Source organism: Orbicella franksi, chromosome 2 (assembly GCF_964199315.1).
Source record: "Orbicella franksi chromosome 2, jaOrbFran1.1, whole genome shotgun sequence".
Lineage (NCBI taxonomy): Eukaryota > Metazoa > Cnidaria > Anthozoa > Scleractinia > Merulinidae > Orbicella > Orbicella franksi.
Genome location: NC_138146.1, coordinates 9,450,569 through 9,471,536, shown reverse-complemented (window position 1 = coordinate 9,471,536; position 20,968 = coordinate 9,450,569). Strand labels below are relative to the sequence as shown.

Genomic DNA, 20,968 nt, shown 5'->3' with positions numbered 1-20,968 from the left:
CAAAAACGAAGCTCAAAGAATAGAACAATTCTCTATTCGGAATGGCCGTTGAGAAACACGGCCGGATTACGACCTCCGTCGTGCGTGTGTTTTTATTAAAATCCACAAATAGATAGCTAGTTCACCAGTTCGTAGCCTCAACAATCTCAATCGTCTCGTTGTAGGACGTAGGTTTCGTTTACTATTCGTTCAGAAAAGTCTCAATTTCGAGTACAAAAAACGCGGTGCGTTTAATTAATGTCGTTGTTCCTAGCGAAAATAAGTTAACCGTGGCGACTTGCAATTGAATCAGAGCTATTAATCAAATACAAACAGCTCGTGATGGCATTAATGGGGGGAACACTGCCTCGCGTTTGGTTAGCCCATGCGACTTCCGGCCATAGCGTGACAAAACAACCTCACTTATCTCCTCAGCACTACGAGCTGAATGACAGACAGCACGTGCTGGATCGGCCAACAGTATCGGGTAGCAAGCGATGTTCAAAGGCGATGAAAAAACAACAAGCTTGGGGGAAGTCGCTGCGCAGGCTTAACCGCACCGCACAGGAGTGCCCTTTTGTTTATTATGCAGGAATAAATGACCAACTTCGCCTCCAATGGGAGGGAGGGAGGGAGGGAAAATTAAACGATAGATTTACAAGAAGTAATAGCTACGTTGCTCAGACGAACTCAAAATGGACTCTGAACAGTTGTCCGAGCTTTTATATGGAGACGTTCGTCTGCTGGTGAGCCAGTAGAAAAGGCTGTACTACCGAACAGCTTACCCTAGCACGTGTAACATCTTTTAAATCATGAATAGTGCTTTAATGCTTTGCACCAATGCTATGGTTCGTTATAACGTTCTGAAGGTAACAAAGCTACAATGTTTTAGGTTTAGCTACGATAAAGCTTACAGTTTGCTGACCTTTGGAATAGAGCTTCTCAATAGCTTTATAGAAAGTGATGCCGCCATGCGAGTGAACGGCTCATTGGCGTGACAGTAAAATCTCATTTTACCGTGCATTTTCCTCGCCTATAGTTTCGTCTGGGACTCCGAGGATCATTTGAGCTCGAAATAGTCAGATGGCCTCCAGCTTATCCCAAATTCGTGTCTTATGCAGTACCTTGACAATTTCAAGCTTTCCACTAGAGATTGAGAGGAATGTACAGGCCATGAAAATCTCTAGGCTTTTACAGTAGTGGCGAACCCGAGATCGCAGAAATCCTCGATGGCTCCCGGCTTTAGCTGCGCACAGATCAGCCCACTTCTCTGGTTTTTTTCTCGTTTCTGGTCGAGTTTCATCGCGATAGAGGTATTGAATAGAGGAATAGTCTATTCTACGCATCCTGTATTGCTACAGCCTCCAACAACACATCTTCCTTGCATTTTGCAACGATTTTGACACACTATCGCATGTTCGCATATATTCTTCTCAGAAACAAAATATTGTTATTCCCGAAATGACGTCAGAAGCCAACTCGTCCCATTCTCCGCTATTCCTCGGTTGTGAACATGGAAAAGGGCAATTTTAGATTCATACAAAATTAAGGAAAATCGCTACAACGATTCGCTGCGGTGATCAGGAGAATAAGGAAATTTATATTAACGAAAAAATTTGGGGGATTGGTGGCACTTTAATATAGAACTATGTAAACAGTAATGAAGAATGCAGAGGGAGAAAACATCAAACGGCTACACTGCACCACAAGAAGAAAAGGATGTTAAAGACCGATACGAGGTAGTTTACAAGTTGTTTGATGCCAGACGATCAGTATGCGAGCTTACGACGATTTTAATGGCGACTCTTTTAAAGGATTTAAAGGCAGACTATTTTAAAGGACTGTTTTCACAGGTAATTGCTGCCTCGTGATATCTAGGTTCCAAGTAAACGTTTAACTAATCATGATCACTGCCGCAAAAAAAAAAAAAATAATAAAATAAAAAAAAAAGAAATAAAAATAACCAACACAACATGAAATGAAATATTTATTTGATGAACTTCTAATCGCAATTAATTTCCTGGTCTTTGTAAAGGGTAAAAAAAAATTGTTTGATTTTTCCAAAGTACTTGATCAATGAAGTGCGTAGGTTAGTTTTGCAAACAAGATCGATTCTGATACTTTGTTGAATGCGGTTTTATTCGTTATTCACATAACTTGACTAGTCTCAGCAACTGTTAGCGGGATTTGGCAGCTACTGGGTCCACAAGGTTTGTTCGTTACAACTCAGATTTTCCGGTTAACCTTGAGTTCAGGGGATAACAAGGTTTGCTACGCAAACGCAGCGAGACTGGACCAAGAACCGTGACGTTAAGCTCAGACTGTTGATTATAACTATTATGTTCAGCTTACTTCATCAGCGAAAAAAAAAAAAACGCTTTAGAAATTATAAAATCAATTTGATAATGAATTTGCGCTTTATTCTGCCTTCGATTACATTTGATACGTTGTCCACTGTGACTTCAGTACCATTATTATTTATAAGGCCTCGTGAATTTTGCGTCACAGTTGGGCAGATTAAAGTCGTAGTAATGCCTTAACAGGTCCTCCATTTTATGATATCTTGGTCCGGCAGGGTCAAGAGCGTAACCTTCGTCCTGTAAGTAAATTAAAGAACATAGAAACAGATCAAAGGCTTATATACCGTGGCCTGGGAAACGGGACAATTAAGTTAACACAACATAATCACAGCGCCGACGCCGTTTAAACCAGCTAAGAAAACCAACAAACTAAACAATCAACCAACCGAGTGACCAACTAGTAACCAACCACAACAAAGCAACTAAACAACAAACCAATATTCCAGTCGACCAAACAACCAACCGAGCTACCAACCGAACCAACCCACCAGCCAATCAATAAACTAACCAACCGAGCAGTCCAGCAACCAAGCAACCAACCACCTCAAAAACAAATTATCCCACAAACCGACCGACCGACCGACTGATCAAACAACCAGCCAACGAAGTCAGCCAACGAACAATAATAACAGTGCTTTACCTCCTTATGGAATATCACGTAATGTCGAATTCGATCTCCAGTCCATACTGACAAAGCCTGTATGGCGGAAACAAAGGAATGTAAGATGTACTACGGAGCAACACTGAAACACTAATACCCTAAATCGGACTGCCGCTTTAAAACGAGGCGACCAATGAACGCCTCTGTTATTTAGAGACAGCTAATCAAGAGAGAAAGAATAAATTATGATGTCATCCAACGGACAGTAACGAGAAACCTGAGCACGGTAATGAGATATCTCAGCATGGTAATGATATACCTGAGCACGGACCTCACCATTTCCTCGGCATTAACTCAATCTTTCTGTGGGTCCTGCGTTCCCCCCTGTACTACTCACATTGCTTAACATTTTAACATGTATTCTAAAGAATATAGAAGGCTCCGTAATTTGTGGGAGACGGTTCCCCACAAAGAAATCTGATGCCGTAAGAAAACAATAATAAAAATATAACTACCATTCTTGACTGTGCAGACTGACTTCTCCGTACAATGTAAACTCCTTGTTTGTTTTGGAGGAGGCTACAATAAACAAAAAAACAGCTATATATCAGTGGTCATCAGTGACACAGTCAGAGCAGTAAATACATGACTAATAAAATGTAACAGAGCAAAATAAACCTTGTACGAAACAGTTAAATTTATTTTAATACTATCTTGCGCAAACATCTTGTTATTACTGAACCAGACTGTACAAACAAGGATACCGTATCGCCCGCACTTCCTAAGTTTAGAGCAGAGGTAGTGAATTCTACTTACGAATTGACTTCCAGCTTGTCTAGGTCAAGTCTCAAAGCTGAGTCAGGAAGAACTCCCTGCAAGAGCCGGGTAATTGATGTAAGTTTCCATTGCTGCCTTTCTTACAATTAAAAAAATCACCAAACAAACTTAACTTCCTCGAGGGAGACAAGTAATTTTCTGTCTTATGTATAGGTAATCAAATGATTTAGAGTGCAATTTGGAATAAAGAAACACAAGTAGATTTTTCAAAGACTACAAAAATTTACGAGTGTTTATTTATTCCAAATTGCACGAGAAAAATCATTTGATTACTTGTTAATAATATACATGCAAAAATTTGAGTCTTATCAGGAGCCATAATCGGGGACGTCTCCGTCCCCGACTATGGCTCCTGGTCTTATTCTTTTTTGACAGTGTTTATTTCGTGTCGCGGCTCACTGGTCCCACCTACATTAACATTATTGGTCGAAAAATGACAGCCTTGATTGACATGCCAAAACTTGTGAAAAAAAAGTACAGACAAAATATCGTTCAATCGACAAAGATCAAATTCTGGAAGCATCTATCATTCAAAGCGTTTTCAATTTAAGAACCTCGAAGAAAAAGTAGGACTGAAAAGACGTCAACACTGGTTCACCTAATAATGTTTGCAGTCGATTCTAATTGAGATCAACATGTACATGTTCAACAATTGAAGTATTTCGAAAACTGAACTGATCAGTTAGAATATTTTCCTCGCCATGCGGCGCAGCTGACTTTGGCTTTTCAGGAGCTGCTGTGCTCCCGATGTTGAGAGTGACTTGACACTGGTGGAAATGGTTCATATTCATAAAAGACTGACGCTACTGTTTGGGACTAATTGACGTGCTCTCAGCCAATCAGCATGGTGAAATTTTTGAATGTATATCTTTAATTTCGTTATGCTCTTGATATTTTACTACAAAATAACAGTTTTATTTAAGAACCTCCTCGAGGTTTACGAGAAATCTGCTAATTTTTCGACAAGAAGAAACAAAGATCAGAAGGATCTGAGCGCTCTTGGTGATCACAATAAATTTTCCGTTCAATCAGGAGCCATAATCGGGGACGGAGACCGTAAGCAGGGCGGAAAAAGGCCGGGCGATGAAACGGGCAGTCCGCTCTTGGTCCAATGTGTGATGCGGAGAAGGACTGGCACGAGCGCTCCTTCCGCGCTTCCGGTGAGATTAATGGCTGCCAAAAATTTCCTCTCAACGAACCGGAAATCAGTTCATAAGTTCTTTCTTTATTTTTGAGCCACCAGTGGCTTATTTTTAAACGCTTTTTTGTGGTTTTGGTCCCCAACTCAATACTATTTTGTCTGTTGGAATATCCCTGAAGTATTTTCGTCGTAAGCCGCTCAAATATGAGTGTAGTAAGACGAGTGTAGAAAGATGGCGACTGGTACATTTACCCATAGTTCTTAGCTGTACGAAAACCTTAGCAACGTTCATAAAAGCGTACAGAAAAGTCATAAAATCTTCAAACTCAGGCTGCACAATGTCCTTAGTGCAGGGACAAATTTTGTAAAAATTTAGCTTTCTTTGTGCCTTATAGGCTCTGTTAGGTTTGCAAGGTATTGTGGTAAAATGTACAGCCGCCATCTTTTTTCCTACCGTGGATTACGCTCTTTCGTGTGAAAACTTACATCGAACTCAGACAACATCTTTAGCTTTAAATATGTTTAGGACTGATTTGATAAATATTTGAGAACATATTAGATGTTTAGCTGGAAATGTACAGGTGAATGTGGGAAGACAGCAGAGATATTAAATCAGCAAAATTACGGTAGCACTTATCAATCGACCCGAATGACGATTTCATTTTGTTGTTTGAGTTCTCAAAACTCCTTGTCTTTTTCATTTTCGCAGTATAAAATTTCACTATGAAACCGTGATCTTAGTAGCCTTTTAGCGTTGGCAAAAATTATCGCATCGTCTCAGTACAAAAGATGGCAAAAAAAAAATACTTTTACAAGATTTTATATTGACAAATTAAAAACACCGACTCGGACTTGGAAAGTGCACGCGCTACATTATGCAAATTGGCTACTTGTTCGCGTCAAACTTTCCTGCTCGCCAAACAAGCAGAAACAATAAGAAACTGATCGAAAACAGATTTTGGTTATGATTATAAGCATTGTTCTCATTTTTCTGAGGAACGCACAAATTAACCGGCGATACCAGAGTAGAGTCGCATAAAGTTTATTCGTAAGTCAGAAGAAATGCAAAAGATTACGCGTACAACTAGCGCGAGCAGACTTACAGCGCGAAATATGAAGTCCTGTTTTCAACCTAAAAACTCACTTTTTCCCATTGCCTCAGAGCATAAAATGCACCAAAAACCTTCCTTCTTCATACAGAAGGGAGTTTCGTGGAATTTCTTTAGAAATCTAAGTTCCACCGTAAGTAAGCGGAATCTGCTCGTTTTAGTAGACCCCAGTCTACTGCATCACACCTTTTTGTTCGGACCCGCTCGTTTCACCGCCCTACATAGCGCGCTGCCGTAAGTCTTGGAATCCGCGCACGCAGCTATGTCCTATGGGACAGTTTTTCTATTTTTAGAACAAATTGCGCCATCCTGACGTCATATATCCGCGTGGATCCACGCACATGTCGGGGGCTCTCGCGTTGATGTAGAGTTGCGAGATTCTCTTAACTTGCAGATTTTTCACAGCGATGGCAGGGAATAAGCACCAGGGCTATTATACGTAGTTTTATGCTCTGAGCTAATGGAAAAGGTGAGTTTTTCAGGGTCGTAAACAAGACTTCAATTTCGCGCTGTGAATGAATAATATCTGCTCGCGCTAGTTGAACGCGTAGGCTTTTGCGTTTGTTCTGTAAAGAAAAGTGATGTAACAAAACTCTTTACGCTGGTATCGAGTTAATTTGTGAGTTTCCCAGACAATGCTTAATCATAACCAAGCCCTGTTTTTGATAGTTTCTTATTGTTTCTGTTTGTTTGGCGAGTTTGCAAAAGTTTTTGAAAGGAAAGTCTGACGCGTACATTAAGTAGCTCATTTGCATAGTTAAGCGCGTGTCCGAGTCGATGTTTTCAATTGTCAACAAATCTTGATAAAGATTTCTTTCGTTGTCTTTTGTGCCGAGATGCTGCAACAATAGGCCCTTTGCAGCTAAGCCATCACGTGACCTATTTTTCATAAAATTATGGGCTACAACTTAAAGAATGCCAGAAATGGAAAGAGCGCATCGAAAATATCAAAATGGCCAAGTTTGAGACCCCCATCATTAAAGAAGGAGGTTTTATGACGCTCCAAATTTTTAAAAGAATGAGAAGATTTGTATGGAAAAAGTTGCTGGAGAGCAAGGCCTTGCTCTCCAGCAACATTTTCCATACAAATCCTCTAAATTTTCCGAAAATTCAAACTGTCGTATAAACTTACTCTTTAATTCCACGGGCCTCAAACTTGGCCATTTTGGTATTTTCGATGCGCTCTTTCCATTTCTGGCATTCTTTAAGTTAAAGCCCATAATATAAAAATTTTATAGGAAAAATCTGGTCACGTGACCCCAGCTGCAAAGGGCCTATTTTCACCAACACCAAAAGGCTACTAACATCATGTGTGTTTCTTTAACATAGTGAAATTTTACACTGCGAAAATAAAATAGACAAGGAGTTTTGATAACAGTCAACCAACAAAATCGAAATCGTTTTTGTAGTTGATTAAAGAAAGCCGAGCGTCATCGTAATTTTGCCGATTATTTCTGCTGTATTCACACATTTTCAGCTAATGTTCTCAAACATTTATCAACCTTAAACATATTTAAAAACTAGAGATATTATATGAGTTCGATGTACGTTTTCAAACGAAAGTGGGGAAGTCCAATTTCTCATGTTTTGCTGACTGTACAAAACACGCATCGGACGCTTTTATTCGACAACAGACAATTTATTGGATTTTTACACAAACAAAACTGAGCAGCATCTACAGACATAAACTTAATTGTCATTTATTGGGCTTTGATAAAACATCAAGCGTTGCTTACAATTCAGGCGAAACTCAAACTTGCATTTTTTTTTTTTTAACTTTTCGAGACTCTGGCGAAATCCTCGCAAGCGTGTGGCAAGAGGAGGGAAACTTTGAAGTCCTGAAACGCTGCTATATTCAAATATATCCAACTAGTTTTTTGCTGTGTTTTGGCGAAGCTGTTGATCTTCAACATATGTGAAACTTAAAGTGGAGTAATGTGGAGCTCTTGTAAAAGAAGCAGCGGAACACAACTTGGTCAGTGATATAAAGCGGCACATAACTTAATTCAACACTGTCTTACTTCACTCAAACTGGAGCAGCTTGCGACGAAAATACTGAAATAAAATTCCAACAGACATGAACGTATTGAGTTGTGGGCCTAAAGTATCAAACGTTTCGGCAATTTCGGACGCCATTTCCCCCGCGCTACATCCGCAAAAATCCTCGCAGCATGTACGCGCGTGCGCCGCACAAGATGACGCAATTTGTTCTAAAAATAGAAAAATTGTCCCATATCATAGGGACAGCCTCAATACTAGAAATGGCGCGCGCTTACGGTCTCCGTTCCCGATTATGGCTCCTGGTTCAATATAAAACTTTCCAGGCACCTAACTTAACACAGGAACTTAAATCTTCCCTTTATCGAGAATTGTTGTGAGGGCTAGATGGAGGAAGGTCTACAAGAACCTGAAAAGTTAACGGTATTCTAACCTTAAATATTTTATTGCTATATTAATGACCCAGACGCCCATGCTGGGAATCATGGTAGTTGTACATGTATTCATCAAAACAAATATCTAGTCCAAGATGACGAATACAACTAACATGATTCCTTGCAAGCACGTCTCGTAGAGGGAATTGGCCATTATCACTATACTTTGGACAAATAAATAGTATCATTATTGCGAAACGTTGGGGAAGTGTTGATGACCGAGCTAGTCAGCCTTTTAAAAATAATGAAACAAATTAAACGAAACGACTTTTATTTCGCGAGCACAACCCGTGATCAATGTCAACAATAGCAGACGTTTCTCTCCCTGAGTGAGGGGTGATCTTGGTCTTAACACACGAAAGATAGCACTTTACCACTGTAAGTGACTCTGTTGTTTGAGGTAAGATTACCAAGAGAGGTCAGTCTCCTAATACTACCAAATGGAGTGTTTTCAAACGGGTCCCCTGCTCTTTGCAAAAAGACAAATACTTGGTAAGGGTTGAAGTAGATAAATAAAAAAATGGAAACAACAGAGAAAAAGCTTGAATCGAGAGAGTTTTTGAATTTAGTCCGTGGGACAGGTTAAAACTTAATGTATATAACTTTACTTAAGGTACCAGATCTCAATAACTCACTTCTCTGTCTTTTCTTTTGAAACTTTGTCCATCTGGGTTACCCCTATCAGAAACATAGAAACTTGTCTGTAAGAACTTTGTCCTAACGCGTTAAAAACGACTCGCATTTTAAGTGCCACTCAATTAAATATATTTAACTGATTTTTATCCAATTGTTTTGCGTATTTTATTTAAACGAACCCAATGAATTAGTATGAGGCTAGGGGGATTTGTCATTTGTAATTTCATTCATCATTGTATTGAATTGGTGAAAAGCACCATTGTACTGGTGCAAAAATACTACCAAATTGGGATACCGATACCACCACATTTCTACTTTGGAAATCTGTAGTTATTATTTCCAGCCTAATTTTTGTAAATCTCTTTACCTGTTCACGTTTTTAAGTTTACCAGGTGCTGCAGAACAATCTCTTGAGGAAAGCGTCAAAGAAGACGCAGAGCCTGAAAAAAATTCAATGGTGTAATTTGCATCTCAACAGGATCAAATTGAAATAAATGGCAGCTTACGGGCATCATTACAGACGTGAGACTTGGGATTGGTTTAACTCAGTGTCAGCAGAATTCCTTTACCTGGAAATTTAACAGGCTAAGTACCACTGTACCACTGATTTGTCTTAAAGTGCAATACATTGGCATCCGCAATAGGTTTCTCTGGAGGAACAGGTGTGCTTACGCGGGGCACTTTTACCGTGGTAAAATTAATGACTCTTTCGATATTTACTTCAGTGGGTTACTAATGAAAGACTTGAAAACTTTAGGCTAAGTTTCTCAAGATGCGTTATTGGTGACTCGCTGGAATTCTAAGGGGTAAGAGTTTAACTGGGCTGATATTTGAGGGCAGAGGTTTATTCTTCCGAGCCTGTTATGTTAAACATTGATCAAGAAATGTATTACCCTTTATACCAACATTTCCAAGTTGACTCAGTACATCACCCAATCCCTGGGCTGGCGTCGCCTGAGAAGATGATTCTGGCCTGTTTCTTGGAAACGTACCCATCGTTAATGGTCTCGGTTTCGGGTCACACGGTGGTCGAGGCAGTGGCTTAGACTTTGAATAGTCTGCACTGGCTAATGGCTGGTTTCTCGAAGGGAGTGGCAAGATTTTGCGGGACAGATTACTCCCAGTCCCAGGATCAGGGGGAGAAGAGTGGGAATGCAGTCGCTTCGACGACGGCAGAGGTGCTGGGGGTCGAGGTCTGTTTGACTGGGCATGAAGTGAAGGTGCAGGCGTTTGAGAGACCTTATCGCCAATAACTGAGTAACCATCCGCTTCATCTTCCCTGTTAACATGAGATACATTACACTAAATAATGCAAATGCATAATTTAATTTTAATAAACACATCGACATACAGGTTGTATGCTATTTTCGAATGCTAACTGAAACATATTCAACACAGTATGTTCTGTTGGTTAAAACAATTTTTTATAACTAACTTCCAATATTCTAAAGGATTTTTGTTTCGCTTTTAGTTCTTTTAGTTTTTATCTGCGAAGAAGTGATATATTTAACTATTCACCATCAGCATAGTAAACTTACTGTGATGTGTTAGAGCAATACTTAATCTTTGATTCAGTGATGGCGTCTTTCCATTTCTGCAAAAAAAAAGCACGCCGCAGCAAAACTGTCATCGGTTGTCTGCCTGTAAATGAGCTATTCTCCCGACCTCCAAGAGCATGACAAAATAAATTTTTGTCTCGTAAATATTATAATATATAGATTTAGCCAAGCCTAAAAGCGGAGCTCCTGGACCGACATGTTCAAATATTCAAAGCCCGATTAAGCTAACCCAGGATAAGCGAGAATTTTGATTTGGTTTTTTTAACTTTACGGTGAGGTTTTCCGTTTCCGTTGCTTTCCGTTTGTTTTGAGTTTGAATAATCTGAAGGTCCTCAAAATACACAAAACGAAAGCAGTGAAAAACATTTGTACACGAGAAAAATTATACTTCGGTTAACTTTTATAATCCTGGAACACCCCGGCCAACAAGTTAACCTGACATGAGCCCGCGATCCAAACGAAAACCAGCACTTGGTCAGCTTGGTCTACTTCAAAAACAAAACACGTGACCTCGATGAGTTGTAAAATTGGACCCGCGATATGGTCTCGTGATACTGGTCAGCGAATACCTTGTTTCGATAGGTGTCAATTGACCATAACATGGATGTCCAATACCAAAGATGGACGCTACAAACCGAGGGTGTATGTCCCTGTCAACCTATTAGCTGGAGTATGGCCGCCATCTTGCGTGAATCCGTAATCGTCGTCGTCGTCGTCGTGCGTACGCGCCCACGAGCAATACCGCTAGCCATGAGAAAATCAATTCATGGGTTTCCTTTTCTCTCCATATGGGTATGGGGCTCCGCTTGGCGGCCATTCGGGTCGCCGGAGCTCCGTATTACCATAATTTTTAAACAATAACAATAACAATAACATTTATTATTTGTATTGCCCCTTTTCTATAAAATATTCAAAAGCGCATCAAACAAGGGAATAAACAAGGGAATATATAAATTTGCTCAAAGAATTCCAAGGTAAAATAATTAAGCCTCAACATACTATCTATATAAAGACAAACATTTTGAAAATCGGAAATGCAGAAAGATCTAGTAGGTTGTGTTCTGAGTCGCATTCGATATTCACACGTAGCACAAAAGAGAGTTTGAAGAAGAAATTTCTAGCAGGTGATATCTGGAGTAAACAGAACGGTTTCCAGGCTCTCACCTATGACACAAGAAGCAACGAGCCGTGGCTTTAAGTATCAGTTAATTATTTACCAAGTTCTGTTACTTTACAGATTGCAGTCAGAATCTCTATTCCGAGCGATGCACCTTGTTCACGATATTTTTCACCTGCTATCCGCCGTTACGGACGTACATTTTTTTTTCTCGTTTATCACATTGCAATTGCCTGCTGTAAAACCGGCAAGACCTGGATACGAAAAATGCGAAACAGTCCACTTATAATTAGTGGATCGAGAAAGGAGAGAGTCGCAGCAACGAATGAATGTGTGGGAACTACATCATTTCAGTCACAGCTGAATATGGCATAGGTTCGTACGTTTAATTCTCTGTGAGGGTGTAAACCGGATGCAAAAATAGGCCCTTTGCAGCTGGGGTCACGTGGCCAAATTTTTCTTAGAAACTTTTTGTATTATGGGCTATAACTTAAAGAATGCCAGAAATGGAAGGAGCGCATCGAAAATACCTAAATGGCCAAGTTTGAGGCCCTTGGAATTAAAGAGTAAGTTTATACGACGGTTTGCATTTTCGGAAAATTTAGAGGATTTCTTTGTAAAATGTTGCTGGAGAACAAGGTCTTGCTCTCCAGCAACGTTTTCCATACAGATCTTCTTATTCTTTTAAAAATTCGGACCGTCATGCATGAGATCAGGAGCCATAATCGGGGACGGAGACCGTAAGCGCACGCCATTTCTAGTATTGGGGCTGTCCCTATGATATGGGACAATAATTATATTTTTAGAACAAATTGCGCCATCGCCTGCGGCACACGCGCGTACATGCTGCGAGGATTTTTGCGGATGTCGCGCGGTGGAAATGGCGTCCGAAATTCCCGAAATTTTTCATGTTTTTGGCCCAAAACTCAACGCGTTTAGGTCTGTTGGAATTTTGCTTAAGTCTGTTCGTCGTAAGCTGCTCTAGTTTGAGTGAAGTAAGACAGTGTCGAATTTAGGTATGTTCCGCTTTAAGCGTATATATATCGCTGACCAAGTTGTGTTCCGACGGATGCTTCTTTTACATGAGCTGTACATTACCCCACTTTAAATTTCACATATGTTGAAGATTAACAGCTTTTCCATTACACAGCAAAAAACTAGCTGGATATATTCAGATATAGCAGAGCTTCAAGACTTCATAGTTTCCTAGCTCCTCTTGCCACACGCTTGCAAGGAATTTGTCAGTCTATAGCGACCGAAGAGTAAAACAACATAATTGCTAGTTTGAGTTTCGCTTGAATTGTAAGCAACGCTTGATGTTTCATCAAGGCCCAATAACTTTACGTCCGTAGATACTGCTCACTTTTATTCGTGTAAAAATCCAGTAAATTCTCTGTTGTCGATAAATGAGAGCGCCCGCCGATGCGTGTTTTGTACAGTCAGTAAACATGACAAATTGTACTTCCGCCGCACTTTCGTGTGAAAGCGTACATCGAACTCAAACAATAACTCTATAGTTTTTAAATATGTTTTAGATTGATAAATGTTTGATAACATATTAAAAGCTAAGCTGAAAATATGGGAATAAAGCAGAAATAATCAGCAAAGTTACGATGACGCTTTCTTTAATCAACTTGAAATAACGATTTCGACTTTGTTGATCGAGTTATCAAAACTCCTTGTCTATTTTCATTTTCGCAGTGTAAAACTTCACTATGCTTATGTTGAAGGAACTTACATGATGTTAGTAGCCTTTTTTGCGTTCGTGAAATTTGTTACAACTTCTCAGCACAAAAGATAACGAAACAAATCTTTGTCAAGATTTGTTGACAATTGAAAACACCGACTCGGACTTGACGGTGCACGAGCTGCACTATGCAAATGAGCTAATTGTACGCGTCAGACTTTCCTTTCAAAAACTTTTGCAAACTCACCAAACAAGCAGAAACAATAGGAAACCATCAAAACACATTGTCTGAGAAACTCACAAATTAACTCGATACCAGAGTAGAGAGTTTTCTTGCTATATTCTTAAGTCAGAACAAACGCAAAATCATACGCGTAAGCTTACAACTAACGTGAGCAGATCTTATTATTCATTCCCAGCGCGAGATTGAAGTCCTGTTTTCAACCCTGAAAAACCCACCTTTTCCGTTAGCTCAGAGCATAAAACTACATATAAGCGCCCTGGTTCGAATTCCCTGCCTTATTCCCTGTCATCGCTGTGAAAAATACGCAAGAGAATCTCTCAACTCTCACCATTTGATCACGCAACGTGACAACATCCACGCGAGAGCCCCCGACATGTGCGTGAATCCGCACCGATATATGACGTCAGGATGGCGCAATTTGTTCTAAAAATAGAAAAATTGTCCCATATCATAGGTGCGCGCGAATCCCGAGACTTACGGTCTCCGTCCCCGATTATGGCTCCTGATAAAATCTCCTTCTTTAGTGATTGGGGCCTCAAACTTGGCCATTTTGATATATTCGACATGCTTTTTCCATTTCTGGCATTCGCTAAGTTATAGCCCATATAATTGTATGAAAAATAGGTCACTTGATGGCTTAGCTGCAAAGGGCCTATTGTTTGTAATTGGTGAGCGGCACGTCACGGTGACAGTGATGTTGCGATTTTCCAGAATTAAATAAAAGGTCCACTCCTTGCTGATTGACCCGCTGATGAACTATTCTAGGTTCAGCCCAAAAGGTAAAAAATAGGGGTAGTACAACTACATAGCAGCTCAGTCAGCTTATCATGAATACTTGCCTTCAAATCAAAATCTGAGTCCACAGCAAAGAACAACGTTTTTCCCCCAAGTGACTCATGTATCAATTTAAACATCCAGGTATATTTGCTTTTCTCCGGGGCATCGCACACTCTGCAAGCAAGACAGACATGTACGGTGACCAAGCACAGCCAACTATAACAGAAATCTAAACAGGACCGGAAACATTGACATAACAGATATACAAGAGTTAGCCTTAAAAGGTCACGATACTGCCATGCTTAGGCTTTTTTTACTGGATCCAAAGTGATCTTGAGCGTCAACGACAAGTAACTGAAGGAAATCAAGTACCAAGTCATAAGCGAACCTTCAGATAACGGCAATTCCTTATTACACACCGTCTTGCCTTACCATGGAAAATAACTGACAAAGCCATATATGGACCATAAACTATGAATAGTGCAATCACAGTGTTTTTAAGATACCTGAATTTTGTGAGAGGAATTGCCTCCATAAAGTTTTGATCATCAGCTGTTTTGTACAAGTAAAGACACCCAGCACTTAGAATCATATAACGCCAGGGCCCTACAAGGAAAAGCAAAGTGAGTGTTATTAGATGATTCTAGTCTTCCTTATGAATTAGATTTTCGAAGAGTTGTAGCTCTCCTCACTTGAAGAAAGAGTCCAAAAGATAATCCACTCACGTAACTATGGTTACCACACCTAGATAAACGTCATGTCTGTGACGATGTTAATTTATGCATGTTAAGTTAATTTCTACAGTTTAGTTTACATCTGGGATCCCGGATGTGCTCGCTCGCTTCACTTGATGTACACTCGGTTTAGCTCTGCTTACAAGATTAAAGGTTGTGTTTGGAGGCTCTGGTGCTTCGTTGTCTGTCTCAGCGAATACGTTGCAATATCCTAAAATAGCCAGGGCTTTGATTTATCTCATCTTATTCTGGTCTATTCTATAGCTGCGATGACGTTTATTCTGTAGTTCGCCTTTTGAACCCCATTGAAACATGGTTCGCCTTAGCGTGGAACGCAGTACAAGATATCCCATTCAGGGAAATACTTCTACAAACTATAGGACATCTGTTACCTTTAAAACTTTACTTGGGTAAATGCATGAACACGTGAAAAATCCAATTTCCCCAGGGGAACATTGAATTTCCGTGTAATCACGTCTATTGTTCTTATAAAAATCATTTCACGTTCGGTGTCAATTTTTATTTCGTACATGACGTTGTTATTCCTTTTCGGGTGTAAATTTAGCTCAGTTTTTAGATGTTCAGCGTACACAACAGCCCAGTTCTATTATAACAGTGGACCAAGTTCGTGTAATTACGAGTCACCGGCTCTAAGAAGTCTAAAGTCACCGCATGGATTTTATGCACGGTGAGTAATCGAGTCAAAACCTGAGCGTTCATTTAGATTTAAATCAATCGACTCATTTCATCTTATGGTTGATTATAAAAAGATCCTAAAACCGGAAAATGCTTCGTTAAATAAACCGGCCAAAGTCAACAGATATATCTATTCATAGGAACCAAACTCTAAGGCGCTTTAGTGTAAGTTTAATTAAATACGTTGTCAAATACTTTTGCCAAGAAGGTCTTTTCTATTATTTTCACTGTCTAAAATAACCTTGCAAGCATCTATATCGTTACTTTGTAGTCGAAGCTATTGGGGTTTTGAACTTTTAGAGTACGTATTCCCCGAGCCTCTTTATAAGTGTCTATCAATACTTACAATCGAGTACTTTTACGACCGAGCGCAATCCTGCAATGTCTTCTTTCCTCACCCAACCAAAAAGTCTTGGACTATTTTTAAGCAGCTCCTGAGCGGAGAGGTTGGCAAATGGTTCAACAGCTTTAGCCATTTGACAACTTGATTGGGTCGACTGCCTATGAATATAAGAAAATTTGTTTCATGAATAACTTCGCTTAGGCTGGGTGCAGACGCCCTCAGTCAATTGCCTTTCAGAGGTCTACACTCAGGCTAAACTTCGCTTTTATTTCGGTCACCGTACCCCAAAACGCAGACCATGCAGACTGCAGACCGTGCAGACTGCCAGAGTACTTTTTTTCTAACACTTGACTCATTTTTTCCCCACAAATCGCTTTTGCTTCACAAAGTACAGAATCGCTATTAGACTAGAAGTATTCCCTCTTTCGCTCAGTTGACCGTAAGTAAACCTCGAGGAAAAAAAATGCTCGCATGAAATTTTTTCCTCGAGGTTTTCTTATGCATCACGCACGATGGACCAAGCGAAAGAGGGGCCACTCGTAGTCTAAATCGCCATAAAAACACAGCTGCCGTGGTGCAGAAGGCAACAAACGTGTCAAACCACCAGAGATTTCTTTAATCTTTATTTTAGTTGATTAGTAGACTCTGAAGAGTGGATCTCTGAGCCTTGGAAGAACTAATACGATGAAGCTTGAATACAATTGAATGCTCGCAATACTGACGCTGATCGCAACTGAAATCGAAATCTAAAATTCTAGTCCTAAAACGAACTATTCATGAGCTGTCAAATAAAGGAAAACGAACTGTTCATGAGCTGTCATATACAGGAAACCGCAGTTAATCGCTAAACTATTTTAAAAGGCCACAGAGAAACAGAGAAAAATAATCACGCATTGTTCAAAGTCACGCATTCTTCGTAAACCACGGGCTGTTCGTGTTCATGTTCATGGATCACGCCACGAAAGTAGAACTGTTCGTTACGTGCCATAAGGACAGATAAATTAACCATCGTATCAACTCACCACGGCAACCATACTGCGCTAAGAATTTCAAATGCTATTCGGTTTTCCGTGATCTTTCCATGCGCTAGGCTTTTTTTGGCGTGATTGCAGTCACACTCCAACAGCCATTTGGAATTACATTTTGCACACCACGAGTAGAAAATGCACATGTTACGTGTGACATTATTATGCAAGTAAAGTTTATTTCTACATTTTAAACTAGCTTTACTTGAGCATATTTAGAACTAAAGCGAGTTTCCCTCGCAAAATTCGTAACACATGAACAGTCACATATCACCGAGTTTGCGCGGCCTGTGGATAACAAACACTCCGGTATATAATTGAACAGAACCAAAAAATATGCGAGTCAAAAGTAAATGCAAAAACAAGAATATGCAGAAAAAAAGTACTCGGTCTTCACAGTCTGCATGGTCTGCACGATCTGCACGGTCTGCACGGTCTGCGGTCTGCAGTCTGCAGTCTGCATGGTCTGCGTTTTGGGGTGACCGGGGAAGTTCTGAAGAGAAATGCTGTCGGTGCAACAGGAGCCGAGTAACAGTTTGTTCTACCAGTACAAACTGTCTTTACTCACTTCTGTTCTAAGCTGGTATGCCAGCTTAGAACAAAAGCCCCTCAACAAGTGGCAACAACTACCGGCGCCTCACAAAAGACAAATAAACAAAACCGACAGTTTGAATTGTCCGCAGTTCTTTTCAAAATCGTTGCAATAACGTTGTATTTTGATAGTTCTATCATTGGTCCATTATGGACAAGACAGCATGAATTCGATAATATCCTGGGTGATACGTGATAACCACTCAATACGGTTCTCCTAACAAGGAGTTTTACAAATTGGCCGGAAGACTGATTTCAAAGTCTGGAAAAGTGGAGCGTGACATACCCGAATTTTTACACTTTCTTCTACGAACTAGCGTAATTACAGATGGCTTTGGTTCTGTCGAGATGGTGCTACCTGGCGATCTCCGCTGTCTACCGTTTGGCCCATTACAGCTACTGAGCTACAATTGTGTTAATTGTAAACTGGCACATGTGATTCTTGACTACTAAGTTCCTCATCCCGCACAACTCGTACAGGGCTGATCGAAACATTTTCTGCGATCTCAAGTCAATTTTTAGCAAGAATAAAGTGGGTACGATAAAGGGGTTTAAACAGTTGTAACATGGATTGTATGCGTAAAGTCAGTCAGTGAAGTTTAGCAATGCCTCATTAAAATGCGCGTTTACTAGTCACTGACTGTTACGCTTAGCTAGGGACGTGACAAAGGATTACGAACCTTCAGCAGCCATGCATAACTCAACGAAGCACGTATGCATTACGAATTGTACACTTTCTGCGTTCTTTCTTAACTTCCATACAAGTTGTTGATCCAAAACGTGCCAATTGCATAAAAGTGATGTCGGGTTTTCTGTTCAGCTGTATGGTTAGATTTTCGTTTCACTGAGGCAAAGAGAATACATGGGTTATCCGTCTATTCAAAATGGCGCCCGTGCCCTTCCAACCAGGAAGTGGTCGACTGAAGTGAGCTTTTTACACGATTAAAATAAGAAATAAAAATCATTTGCTACCGACATAGAGGTCATCAATTCGCGACTTCTGAATGTTGCTGTTTGATAGCGTACCCAGACGTTTTACGAATAGACAAATGCTCGGATTTGCAAATGAGTATTGTGAAGTCTGCGCTGTGTAATAACGAATCAGTCCTAGAAGTACTCTATAAAGAGCATGAGTGTCTCCGCGAAAAAGCTTCCAGATCTAAGCAACTCACTCTTCTTGTAAAAAGTGATTTGAATCTAACGCACGCAATATTTCTTTAACTTATCTTACTCTTCCTTAACGGACTGGTTCTTTTATTGGTAATCGATGCTGTCTACGTAAACAAGCGTTTATATGGTAGCTGCATTAAACTCTAACACCTTACCGTTATTATGCGCTTCGTGTTGTTAGCGATAGCTTGTCACCTCCTTTGAATTTTGTCAATATTGGCCTCGGTGACATTCATTACGGAGCGGAGATACCTGTAAGCAAAACATAGACGCTTTAGACGATCTAACAGATCTACGCAGTGTGAATCGACTGCGTTTGCTTTGGCTGATGCATAAATTTACAGGGTCACTGAACGAAGGTCAAAATTGATAAATAAGTTGATAATGCGTGGCATGTCACGCGCATGTATGAATCGAAACTGAAACCGTTGGAAGCAAAGATCCCCAACGTTGAGTGCAGACGGAAACAAGAATAAGCATACGGGCATCAGTGACGTGCTTACGCGCGATCTGTTTCACTTTCAGTCTCATGTCCGCGTGGATTGTTCAAGCCAGACATTACATACACCTACATCGTTCATTTTACTGTGGTGAACACATTGGCGTAACGCAGCACGGTTTGTTTATCTTAAAGATATTTTAAAGATGAATACAAAATTACTGTTTATAGTGAATTCATTCAGACCAAGCTTTGTGACACAGTGCTGCTTGTTGTGTTCTTTTATCAATCGTCCGGAAAAACAAGTACTGTGGTAGATTACTGCTGATCATCTTGCTCATTGAAATAAAGTTGTAAATAATAATGATAAAAGGATAGAACTATGCCTTGATCTCTAATCCTCGAGAATATTTTCATTTTGCACGCTAATCATGATAACGGAATGAAATTTATTTCTTCGCACCCTCGTAAAATCCCAGACTCCCATTTGGTCGGTGTCACCTTTTTAATACAAAGGTAAAGCCCCAGAGATTGATTTAAATTTTTACCTCGGTTGATTTCAAATAAATTTTGCCCGGGTAAATCATATTTCCCTCGGTAAAAGTCTGTAGTGTGACCACAGCTAATTATTAGCTAATCCCTGGAAAAAATTATTGGACTTAAGTTGACTCAAAATAATTGCTGAAGGAGTTAGCCACCAATTGGTTTGGTGTCAACACCAAGGAATGACTTTAAGATAATTAACGTAGAAGATTGACGAGGAAAAGGTTTTATTTTGGAAAGTATGTTTATGCAATAATCAACAGCGGGTGCATAACAGATTCTCGGAGACTGATCAGTTCCCTGGAAAACGATTGAGCAATTGTAGCCCTACTTTGCATCTATATTTTTATGATTTGACGATGTTAGAAAGTCGGCTATGCACACTACTCTTACTAGTAGACCGCGACACTCACGAATTTTTTTGCCGCCTTCAGAGTAACGTTTTTGATGCCGGGAGTTTGTTTCAAACCAATCACGTGGTACATTGAAATGCACCACGTGATGACATTTTTCCTGTGTGGCGACATGACTTTAATTAGGTGATGTTCATTCACAACGTGGTTATTTTCAAGAGGAAAGCTTTTCGTGTCGAATGCGTCTAAAAAACCGATCCGAATTTGTCCTGATCATATTTTATCTTCAGCTGATAAACAGCGGCCATGCTGACAATTCTATGGCAGACAAAAAGCGCGGTAAGCTTTCCTCTTGAAGATAAACACGTTGTGAATGAACATCACGTAATACGAAAAAGTCATGACACCACACAGAAAAAAATCTCCTCTCGTGGCGCATTTCAATCAGGGTTTTAATGTACCACGTGACTGGTTTGAAACAAACTCGTGGCATCAAAAACGTTACTTTGAAGGCGGCGAAAAAAAGTCGTGGGTATCGCGGTCTACCGGGAAGAGTAGTAATTTAGCTACATTATCAAGATACATTGTTCTTAGG

General features: G+C 40.1%; 1 protein-coding gene across 1 annotated transcript; it reads right to left on the bottom strand.

Moving 5' to 3' along the window:
* Nucleotides 1-987: 987 nt before the first annotated feature.
* Nucleotides 988-19,570, bottom strand: LOC145479993 (uncharacterized). Its single transcript, XM_081458480.1, has 12 exons — nt 19,194-19,570; nt 16,256-16,410; nt 14,986-15,085; nt 14,542-14,653; nt 10,634-10,689; nt 9,989-10,374; nt 9,463-9,535; nt 9,095-9,137; nt 3,757-3,812; nt 3,456-3,519; nt 2,980-3,036; nt 988-2,576 (listed from the first exon to the last, which is right to left on the bottom strand). The coding sequence occupies exons 2-12, from the start codon at nt 16,383-16,385 to the stop codon at nt 2,454-2,456; spliced, it is 1,200 nt and encodes a 399-aa protein (XP_081314606.1). The 5' UTR covers nt 16,386-16,410; nt 19,194-19,570; the 3' UTR covers nt 988-2,453.
* Nucleotides 19,571-20,968: the final 1,398 nt, after the last annotated feature.